This window comes from Aulonocara stuartgranti (genome assembly GCF_965226115.1).
Source record: "Aulonocara stuartgranti genome assembly, chromosome: 8".
Classification (NCBI taxonomy): domain Eukaryota; kingdom Metazoa; phylum Chordata; class Actinopteri; order Cichliformes; family Cichlidae; genus Aulonocara; species Aulonocara stuartgranti.
The window spans coordinates 3,405,506-3,416,760 of NC_138959.1; the positions used below are offsets into that span (position 1 = coordinate 3,405,506).

General features: G+C 41.0%; 1 protein-coding gene across 1 annotated transcript; it reads right to left on the minus strand.

Annotated features, from left to right (window-relative positions):
* Positions 1-356: 356 nt before the first annotated feature.
* Positions 357-10,580, minus strand: gpr142 (G protein-coupled receptor 142). Its single transcript, XM_082544431.1, has 3 exons — positions 10,432-10,580; positions 4,211-4,365; positions 357-2,321 (listed from the first exon to the last, which is right to left on the minus strand). The coding sequence occupies exons 2-3, from the start codon at positions 4,347-4,349 to the stop codon at positions 1,363-1,365; spliced, it is 1,098 nt and encodes a 365-aa protein (XP_082400557.1). The 5' UTR covers positions 4,350-4,365; positions 10,432-10,580; the 3' UTR covers positions 357-1,362.
* Between the last annotated feature and the right edge of the window lie 675 nt (positions 10,581-11,255).

Here is an 11,255-nt window from a genome sequence, read left to right on the forward strand (position 1 = left end):
AAACTGACAAATGCATTAAGTTACACTAGTTGTTCTCATCTCTGAGCTCGTTCATGGAAACTGATCATTTACGTGCAATCCTTGGACACTATAGGATGAAATGAGGCTCCAGTGTTGTTTGATGTTGAAAGCAGTGCGGAGGAAGAAAATGATTTGTTCTTTTATATCATAGTTTGTATATAAAGGCTGGAACTTCTAAGACTGCAAGTAGAAATGTGCCCTTTTGGCAACTTACATGCTAAAATGTTGCTGCCTTCACTATTCTGCAAGAGAAATACGAGCCCATTAAGCTAATTAATCATATTTAATTATTATTCAGTACCAATTTAGCTGTTTCTAATCAGTGCCGTCTTGCAGTAGGTTTACTTTAACCGGTTATACGACAGCTGTGTCAGAGTGAACTGGTATGACTGGAGCTGTGTGTGTGCAGGGAGCGAAGGCTGCTGTCGTGCACAGTGTGCAGTCCACAGACTCTCACCATCGAGGAACGAGATTCAAATACGTCCTAAATACACTTGAAATATTAGTACATAAAATATTTAACCATGTCCATAAAATTTTACACAATTTAAACCGTTTGCTGATTTTTTTATTTCAGAACAGTAACTACTCTGATTTGTTTCTTTTTTCTACCATTTAAATGATTAATAAATGATTTTCCAGGAACATCCGACTGAAAATGAGGCCTCTGGTTGTAAAAACACATCTGTTTATATAAATGTCCAGGGGAAAACCTCCCTCGGCTCCCTCGTGATAGGACTTCAGTAAATAGTTTTGTGATGAGTGCATTGACTCAATCACGTATTTGAAGTCTTAATGAACACAACATAAAGCTCAACTGCAGAAAAAAACTGTTTATTCAACATTATCACTCTTATTCTGACATCTTTGCAGCTTCCAGAGTGAATATCACACCACGTTACATGACCGAAGGAACAGCAACGATCACTGATTGCACTTAATATGCAAAAAGTCTTTAATATTAACATGAATCTACATCTGAGCTTACATTATTGTTCAAAAAGGGATTTTGTCCTTCTGTTTTGTTTTGTAAAAATATAAACAAATCAGTCACATTACTACCATCTATGGAAAAAAAATCTACTTTTATTTCCTCAGATTCTTCTCAAGAAAAATAAATAGGCTGTCACGTTATCTGATTTACATGGACAAACAACACGAGGTCAAACACTGTAAGACGAAAATCATGCTAAGCCGCTATCAGGCCCTCTGAGAGCGCCCCAGGGCCGACCGGTCGCTGCCCACAGTCGTAGCTGGAACACAGTACGCGTCCCTGGGGTGAGGAGTGCACCGGGACCGTGGGATGATGGGTGTTTTGGATTAAGAGGACAAGTCACAGGGTCATGAGGGCTTTCTGGCCCCATGAGGTGACAAGGGGGTGAAGTCCCGCTGAAACCGCTTGCTGTTCCCACTGTACAGAGAGGAAATGGAGGCGTTGGTGGGGACCTGCTGCTGGGGCAGAGCGCGGCGAGAGTAGAGCGGCGACCCCCTGAGCAGTATGACATCCCGCACGGCGCTGCGGAAAGGCTTACTGACGAAGCAGTAGAGGAAGAAGTTGACTGCGGTGTTGAGCATGGCCAGCATGTTGGAGAGGTCATAGGCCAGGTGGATGCGCCAGTCTCGATGAACAGTGGACACGTACAGGTGGTAGATGACCACGATGGTTCTGGGCGCCCACAGGATTGAGAACACTGAGGTGATGGCCAGCAGCATGGCCGTGGTTTTCCCGAGTCTTTGCAGTGGCGCCGACTTTGTCCCCTGCTCCTCCTGACAGCGCTGCTCTCTCTGCCTCACCCTCAGTGTGTGGATTATCAGAGAGTTCAGCACTAAGAAGATGCTGCACGGCAGGAAGTAGATGATAGTCACATGTGTCCATATGAGGACGGCGTCCAGCGCTGTGGGTGGATGGCTGTTCCTCCACATGTCTGACCACCAGAAGAAAGGCACGCCCGATGCGATCGATGTTGCCAGGACCACCCCGATAATCTTCCTGGCTCGTGCCGGGTAGCTGATCTGCCGGTGGAGGAGGGGGTGGCACAGCGCCACGTAGCGGTCCACAGAGAGCGGTACGGTGGACCATATGGAAGCGTGGTTGGCTGCAAACTCGGCGACGCTGACAGAGTGCAGCAGGAGAGCGGGGACATCCCGGTGAAAAACTGCCGTCTCCAGCAGGAAGCCGACGAAGATGATGAAGAGCTGGGAGAGAATATCTGAGGCTGTCACTGCCAAGAGGTAGTAGTACAGAGCCTTCTTAGTGCGGGACGCCAGTCTGCACAAGGCCACTACTGTGAGGATGTTTACTGGGACAAAGAAAGAAGCAGAAATGAGATTAAAAGGATAAAAGTCATGAAAATAAAAGCTCTTTAAATCTGTATTTTGGAGTAGATTAATAAACCTTTTAAGAGGTTTTTATTCGATCTGACTGTTGACACTGGTGATCACTTTTATGTCCCAGTGAATACTGAAATAAAGCAACCTAAGGATAACGGCCCAAATAATAACCCCCCCAAGATTTTCTGGCAAGACTAGATCCTACAAGGATTTTGGTTTAGCTGCATAAAGAAATCTGTGAAATGGGAACGGTTCACTTCATCTTTTTCTTAAAAGGCAGAGAGAACAAGCGCCGCACTGTGCTGCATGTCTGCACAACTTTCAGGGAATTTCAGGGGAAATTAAATCAATATTTGGGCCATCATCCCGAGTTTAAGTCCGAGACTTAAACCCAGGGGCTTTTAGGTTTTGGACCTTGTAATTCTGTTTATTATTAAATATTTTCTTTTTGATTCTTAGTTTGCGTGTTGTTTACATTTGTGGCAGGGGCTTCTTTGTGTATTTTCTCAGTCTTCTGAGTCTTTAGTTCTTAGTTCCAGTTACTGTTTATATGAATTAATTCCCTCAGTTTTCCCCGGTGTGTTTTGGTTTCATCAAGCTAAGTTTACTTTTGTGTATGCATTCTGCTGCTTACTTTCTTCATGTTTTACTTGCTGTACTGCTATTTCTGTGTTTTAAAATGATCAGTTTTATTCTCTAAGATAGTGTGCAGGGCCCTCAACCTGAAGGACAAACCAACACTGCGGGTGGAGATTTATTTTTTATATCAGCTGTTTGCTTTCATTTTTCGTTAGACTTTTATCTGCTGAAATGAAATGTTGCCTTTTGTTACTTCATTTCGCTAACAGCCTGCATGTGGTCGCTCATCTTGTAATTCATGACAATATCGTTGTTTAGTATTTTATGGATATTCGTAATGACAGCAAACTTAGCAAAGAAAAATACATTATGGCATGGCAGCGTCTTTGTGAAGGATAAATACAACCAAGTTAAGGCCTCACACAGGCCTAAAGAACAGTTGGTGATGCCAATGAAAGGTCAGTGGCAAAAGCACAGTATCTAAAGCTGTGTAGCATTTGACTGTGAGTGTTTTTCATTAGTATAAAATCACATAGGAAACATTAAATCAGCCCAAAAGTTAATTAAATCAATTTGGCATTGCAGTTTACTTGAGAGACTAAATTACTGAGATGGAGCACATTAATATTTAGACGTTACAGTTAATAATAAAGCATTAAATGTTTCTGTTTAAATCCTTGTTTTCCAAACTCAGAGTTTCTGCTTCTGCTTTTTAGAGTATGTTAAAAAAAGACGCTGTTTTTATTGTCTCTCTGCACGCTGTCAGACACACAATCTCCTCTGTACTATTTCATCTCAGATGTCTTGTCAGCAGTAAGATATTTCCACTGCAGCTATTTGGATCATAGTCTTTGACCCTCCAGGATTGCAGACGTTGGCTCTTCGGCCCTGAGAGTTTTTTCCCTTTGGGAGCAGTTATTTGAAACAGCAAAGAGGACATCTGAATGCCTCAATTTCACGTCATCACTGACTTGTAAAAGTGAAACATGATAATGAAGACGTAGCTGGTGTGAGTGCTGTCTGATATGCAAGTTGATCCTAACATGGTTGGCTGGAGTGAGGGATAATAATTGGGTAAATTCCCACACAACCTCATTATCAGCTAATGAAATTAACATAAACTGTGAAAACAGACATCCCCGAGTGTATTATCCACTATCCAGTCCCCATTATAGAAGCATTAATGTACCTCTAACTCACATTTATATTGATCTCTTGAGTCATGTGCGATTCCCTGTTTTCTGATTGGTTTATGTGCTGGCTCGGTTCAAAAGTGTACCTGGTACTCCGATGGAGAGCAGAATGCTGTAGTAGATGACGGGAATGAAACCCAGGACACATTTGGACTTCTGCAGCTCCTCGGGTTTCAGGCCCAGCTCCTGGTTGCCGGACGCCGTCACATTGGGCCAGTCGATCATGACCTTGGCGGCTCCCCTGGCGAAGTTAAAAAGAGAGAATTATGTTTGCAATTGATTAGCAAGGAGAGCTTTACAAACATCGGGTCACTCAACACAAAAAACAAGTTCAGTCCACTTTTTCAGCACATCTGGGGTTGATGCACTTCATACGCAGACCTTATTTCCCCCTCAAATACACCGAAAAGCTCAGTTTTGAAGTGCATTCAGTCACAGATTTTGGAAGACGTATGCAGACCACTGTGAACATGTGTAAACCAATTCCCTCCTGGAGCTCTTTGTGCCAGAACCAGACTAAACTGGTTATTAAAATGTAACCCACCCACCCACCCACCCCTCATGTTATTGAAGATCACATAGCCATTGCTTCTAAAATGAAAATACATCTTTATGTTCGCTGTTTTTTTTGTACAACGTTTGATTGACTAAAATGGTCATGACTGAGTTACACAAGCTAGACTATTTTAAGACGGAAGAGTGTCTTTTTATTTTCAACCAAATGCAGATTTAAAGACACATCTCTGTCCAAATATGTCTCCCCAGGCTCCACTTGGTGATCTGTTCCTTCATATCCATTAACCAACATTAACTAAGTTAACTTAGTTTATTTTCAAATACTCACTAGAGCAACAACTCTTGATTCATCCACTGCTCAGAATTAGTCCTCAACACACACTCCATTTACTGGCACATTTTTTTTTCAAGTTACTGTTCTGTAATTGGAAAATATGTGGAATTGTTTTTCTTAAAGATTTACCAACTTTCTGTGAGAGCCAAAGGCAGTTTGCTGTCAGGCAGTCTGCAGACCAACATACAAAACCAACATACGTTGTTGGCTTTAGTCTTTTTCTGTGTTTTAAACCTGCCATCTGTGATACTGAGCAGAAGTGGCTCCACAGTGCAGTGGTTTGCACAATCACCCAACAAGTGAAAGATCCTCAGTTTGATCCTGGGAGGAGATACAAATTCCTTGGGGGTGGTTTCAGGAAGGGCATCCGGTGTAAAAATCTGCCATATGAAATATGTGGAGCTGCCCCCTAAAATGCATAAAGGAGCATCTAAAGTAACTTTTATCTATAACACTGAGCAGGACTGAAGTTTTAGTTGGATGTTTCTGAATTCTCTGTATTTCATGTTTTCAAGTTATTTTTTAACAAATTGAGTGTCTGAGACTAAAAACCTGTTTTTGTAACAGAGTTGACAAACTTCAGATTGTTTTTTTTAGTTGATAACACAACTGAAAACGGTAGAACCCAAGCTAATGAGATTAAATGTCTTATATGAAGGCAGACATTGATGTTTGCAATATGGATGTCCCTGAAACTCCTCAGTATGGATCCCTGATTCTAGAAACCAAGAAATTGTATTCATCTTATTTTTGTCTGTGAAGGTTCTCAGTCATCCAGGTCATCGTAGTCAAAGTCAAAGTCATCTTATTTTTCTAACACTAACCAGGCATCTTTCTGCCTCACACTGACTGTACAAAAATCCCCAGGTGAGAATGAAAAAACAGGGCGGTGAGCTGAAAATAGCCAGACAACAATGTTAAATAATCAAAAGGTGTTCATTGTCGAATATTGAATATTTGTTAAGAAAGCACAATTTAAACTATAGTGGAATATTTCTTTAATATGATCTGGTTTACATGGATGTGGTTCGGAGGAACAAGATGATGACAGATCTTCTTTTGCAGACGATGCACCGCTCTCTCTGAGTTGCTCGGTGACGTCTGATAAACGATGTTTGCTCAGCCAAACTGTTTCAGAAATAAACCGTGGAAACAAAAATATGCTAAATCCACTTAGTTTGGACTCAGTCAATTAAACTGCAGGTTCACAACAACAGCAGATGGGCTGACAGCAATGACCCTTCCACTCTCCCACCACCACAGGTCATTATCTTCCCGTCCCCAATTTAACCTTTTCACCTGGGCGCCAGCCATCCTGTTTTTCTCCATCTGCCTGCTTTCCTTATTTACTTCCCTCATCCATGAGGCAATATTTGGACTGCGTTATCTCTCGAGCTTTCAGTGACAAACCATTTGTAGTTGCTCAACCAACATACACATTATCACAGAGCCACAATCACCCCATTTGTCGGTGTTTTCATGATGTAAGCGGGACAATCACTATCACTAACGTGTAGTCATTTTTAAATTACTGCCCTTCCAAATGCTATTTATGTGCCAAAGCCCTGCATATAAACTATATGACTGGCACATTTTATGGCCCGTAGCAGGAATATGATCGTAAACTCGAGGAGCATCGAATAGCTTAGTGCACGACAGCTTTAATTCACCACAGCCCGATAAACCAGCAGGAGAGAAATGCAATCATGAAGATCAATGATGTACAAAGGAGAGAGGTCGACATGAAGGAGGCTGCCTGCTGCCCTTTTTCTCAATAGAGTCTTAATTTAGTCCCGTGGGAAATTCACCACAAGTCCTCCAAACCTCACTGATATGATATGAAGCGTTTTCTGAATTAGTGTCTTAGTTTAGACAGAAGAAGAAGTATACTAGACCCCACTCCACAAACTACTGTGGACTACTACTGTCTGATGTTACCTTTAGCTGTGGTGGATGCTGTTACACCCAAGCCGTAATCTAACTCGATGAAAGTATTAGCGTGTGAAAATTAAACCAGATGAGACTTGGGTGCAAAGTAATCCATATTTAACTCCAGATGCTTTGTAATAATTCTGTTTTAGGATAGGTTATGTAGCTTGTTTCCAGATATTATGATATTTTTTAGAGCACCCCTTCTTTCACCAACTCTTTGGTCACTAGAAGTTGAGGTGACATTTTAGACAACAGGGAAAGAAACAATGTATATAGTTTAAACACCAAGAGCCATTTTTTTGGCATCTGCCCTTTTTATTTCTTCTGTCAAGTAAGTAACAGCTGGTTGGTACATCACCACACGCAGCTTTTTGTATGAGATGTTTTCATTAAGCAGCCAAACAGCAAGCATTAGCTAATACTTGTGTTTTAAAGGCGATGTTCCTGGAAAATAATCAAAAATGATATTAGTGTATTTTTAGTTCAGTACTGATATATGTAATTAATACTAAATATGGGATTTTTATTAGGACAGCATTTAATTCTTTCAGTCTCATCAGCGCCCTCTAGGTGAACTGCAGTTATTTTTTAAAACAATGGCATTAATGTAAAGTGGACAGGCTCTGTGACGGGCTCTGGCTGCTGTCACAACCATTTCTAATTGAAGGACAGTCTGAAAAGATATTCTTAGCTTTATATATCAGAGAGCTGTCCGTGATATAATCTGTACTTTGGGATCAGGCAGGATGCTGTTTAGTGATCGTCTCATGGTGGAAATCAGTAACTGGAGATTGTCCAGGTCCCTGTGCGATCCACTGAGTTTTTATTTTATTTTTTCATTTGGAAGTTTCTGGTTTCCTTCCAGTGCCATGTGTGCTTTTGTTTTACGTCTTCCTCATCTTCTCAGTGACTTCCTGTATTATTTGGGTAATAACATTTGTGCTTCCTTTTTATCCCTTCTTTATGACACCCTGTGTGTGTAAATACGATCTTGCTTGCTCGTGTCACTCGTCAGTTTGTCCTTCTGTTGTTTGTCCTGCTACTCCTTCCCCTTTTCCCCTGTTTTGTTTCACTAGCGTACTGGACTTTGTGCATCTTTATTATTATTTTTTCTATCAGCCGTTAGAGGCATGTTCTTTTGTTTGTTTAACCTACTTCAGTGCATTTGGGTCTTCTCTCCAGTGAATTACTCACAGAGATACGCACATTTCATCCACGACCTATAACATTATATTCTAACATCACCCGAGAGTCTTTCACTCACCTGCTAAAAAGATATCTGAGAATCTTTTAAGTTAAAACTTAGGGTTAAATTAAATTTATTTACACTTAAACAATAAAACAGGTGTTTTACAAATATATTAAAACCCTCAACTCTGAAGCTTCTGTAATTTCATAGCAAAAGAGTAAAGAAAAGAAATACGTATGAGGATTTATGTGTTGTACTTATATGACCAAAGGCTCCAGAGTGTTTGTGTTTAAGAATTACATTTAAGTAGACTTAAGTCCAGGCTATAAATTAAAAGCTGCGTCCTTTGACTTTTCCCAGATTCTGAAGTAACAAAATAGAACCATTACAACCCTTTTTTTGTTTATAATTAGAAATATTCTCTTATCTCATTGCTTATTATGGAACAGCTTCCCACGTGCTCAGATAGGATGTCTTATTTAGTATTAATAGATGCTCAGCTCCCATAGGAGGTGTAAGGTGTATGCAGAGATGCATTCAGTGTTTGACCTCAGACAAAATGACGCATGTTTGCTGCGCTGAAGATGAATAATGAGATGTTTTTATGGCTAACTTCAAATATAGTATAAACTTATTAAGTCCTTCAAACTGTTTGTGCTGTCTGAATAATACGGTGGCTGTAAAAACAAGAAAAACAGCAACAAAATGACACTTTTTACTTTTATTCCTCTTTTTGATCTTATTGTTTTGTGTTTAAATGATGGGTTTGGCTTTGTTGCCTCAGGGCCACCGTATCATAGTTCAAAAATTTAGTGTTACTGGAAGAAGAATCTAGTTTCTCTATTTTGTTTTGGTTAATTTTATGTGTAAAGAATGACTCAAGTTATGAACACTATCACTAAATCAACTTTGTTTTGTAATGCACACCATTGTATTGACATTGTGTAATTATTTCTATAAAAGCCCTGACATTGTATCTATTTACTTACTGATAGCAGGTGGAACTGTTCACCATCAAAGACATGCACAGAAGACTGTGCAGCAGGTACAGTTTTACACTTCATCATATTTCCACATCAGAGCTGCATTCTGACAAAACGTTAATGTTTGCATTTGCAGAAATTCTCTTCCTAGATCAAATGGAAACTACAGTGTAATATCACAGATTAAGCCGAATAAGCTGCATGTGAAAAAAGGTGAAATATCCACTGTGGACCCATGAGACTCACTCGGTCTTATCTGCTACGACACCTGATCTGTTTCCTCGTGAGCTGCCTGCAGCAGCCGCAGTGAGAAAGATGATCGTCATGAAAGTCGAGAGGTTGCCAGAAAAACGTGGCACAGGGGACCGTAATTACTCCCGGCAGTCAGTAACCCAGCAGACGTGTTACACGCCAGCCAAGGACCTCTTAAATCCTGAAGCTTGGAGAGTTCTGTGTCTCCACTAGCTGAGAAATTTCTCGTGCAGACATTCACATCTACGCCTCGTGTCCCGTGGGTGCTATTGATTCTGGAGGTGGGAATGCAGCTCAGAGCTTTAGAGGTGTTTTATTAAATCCTAAAATTTACAGTCTTTTCAGTACGTCAGCAGCACAGACGGGACAGTAGAGTCAGTGCACATCAGCCTTAATCAGAAACACACCTCTATCTTTTTGAAGGGACACAGTTTTCCCAGGATCCAAATGCAGCTGGAGCTATCGGAGCTCTGCAGGGGGGTCAGTGTCCACGAAGCTGAAATGAACTCTATCTGTACTCCACTTAATTATTCATCAAGAGATGCTGCACCTGAAAGAGCAGCGCGTGGAGATAAAGGGTGCTGGCAGCATAACTGTACTGCAAACATATCAGGGTTTCGCGTGGCAGCAAGTCTGAAGACGTTTGGTGTTTAAAATCAGGAAAATAATTTTCTGTGAAAATCAAAACTTGACAGGAAGCAGTGGAGAGAAATCTCCCAGCTGTTCTGATCAGGAGCGCAGATGCTGCAAGATCCTGAGCCACGGTCACCGCTGTGGCTGTTAAGAAGATAGAATCCAGAAGAGCATTTTGGCAGAAAGTAACAGGCACGTATGATGAGAAACGCCTGCTTCGTAGCAGATTAAAGGGTGAAATAACAAGAAAAACACTTCAGGTCAAAGCAAAGCCAATTATGAAACATTTGGAGGCAACACAATCCAGACCCGCTTCTCCAAATGACTTCATAATAACTGTACTTTGATCCATCATCTGAAGTTGGAACAAGTCTAATTGCAGGACAAACAGAAACCTTTATCCTGTTACAACATACTCTGCACAAACAGGGGTTTTCTTTGGCTTAGTCTCATCGCCAGCAGACTTACCTTCACATCCAGTTTTCAATGTGGATTCTCCACCTGGGGTACAGCCGGTCCTCTGCACTGTCACTCCCCCCAGAGGCTCCTACAGAGTCCCTGCTGGACAATCCGGTTAGGAGACGAGGAGGAGGAGAAGAATCCAGGCAGCCGGTACATTACTGCTATGAGTGAACAGAATGAGAGGGGAGTAATGAGGAAGAGGGGAGTGAAAGTAAAGGGGAGGGTGAGGGAGGGAACTGATGTGTGAAGGAGGAAGGAAATGGATCAGAATAAATTGAGAGGGTGTGGGGAAAAAAGATGGAAAACCACAGTGAGTTCGAGTGGGAACAAAAAGTGATCACTTCTCATGTTGAAGCTTCTCGTCAGGATTTCGGTGTGAAGTGTGTTCACACTGGAAATGTGACAAACGAAATAACCTGTCAAAGCAGTCGGATTGATCCACATTCCAAAGTATATACGAACAACATGAGGGACGACACGTAAAGCAGGCTGTGGGAATGTGAAACATTTCCAAGCAGCAGCTACGTCATAAACACTAAATACTGATGACAAATGTGACAGGTCTCCAACGGAAGTGTCTCCATCACCCCGTAGATACAGCAAAATATGGGCCATCCTAGGAATTGTTTTCAATGAGGTTAGAATAATAATAATTATTATTACCATCTTATTAAAATGCAGAGATTGAAATGCAGAAACACAGTCGCACTGACACAAACATTTGTATAATTTTAATTCACAGCATTTCTTTTTTCATTTAAAATGTGAATATTAGTGAGAATTAGTAAAGGGAGATTATTTGCATCAGTAATATTTCCATTTTCATGTCA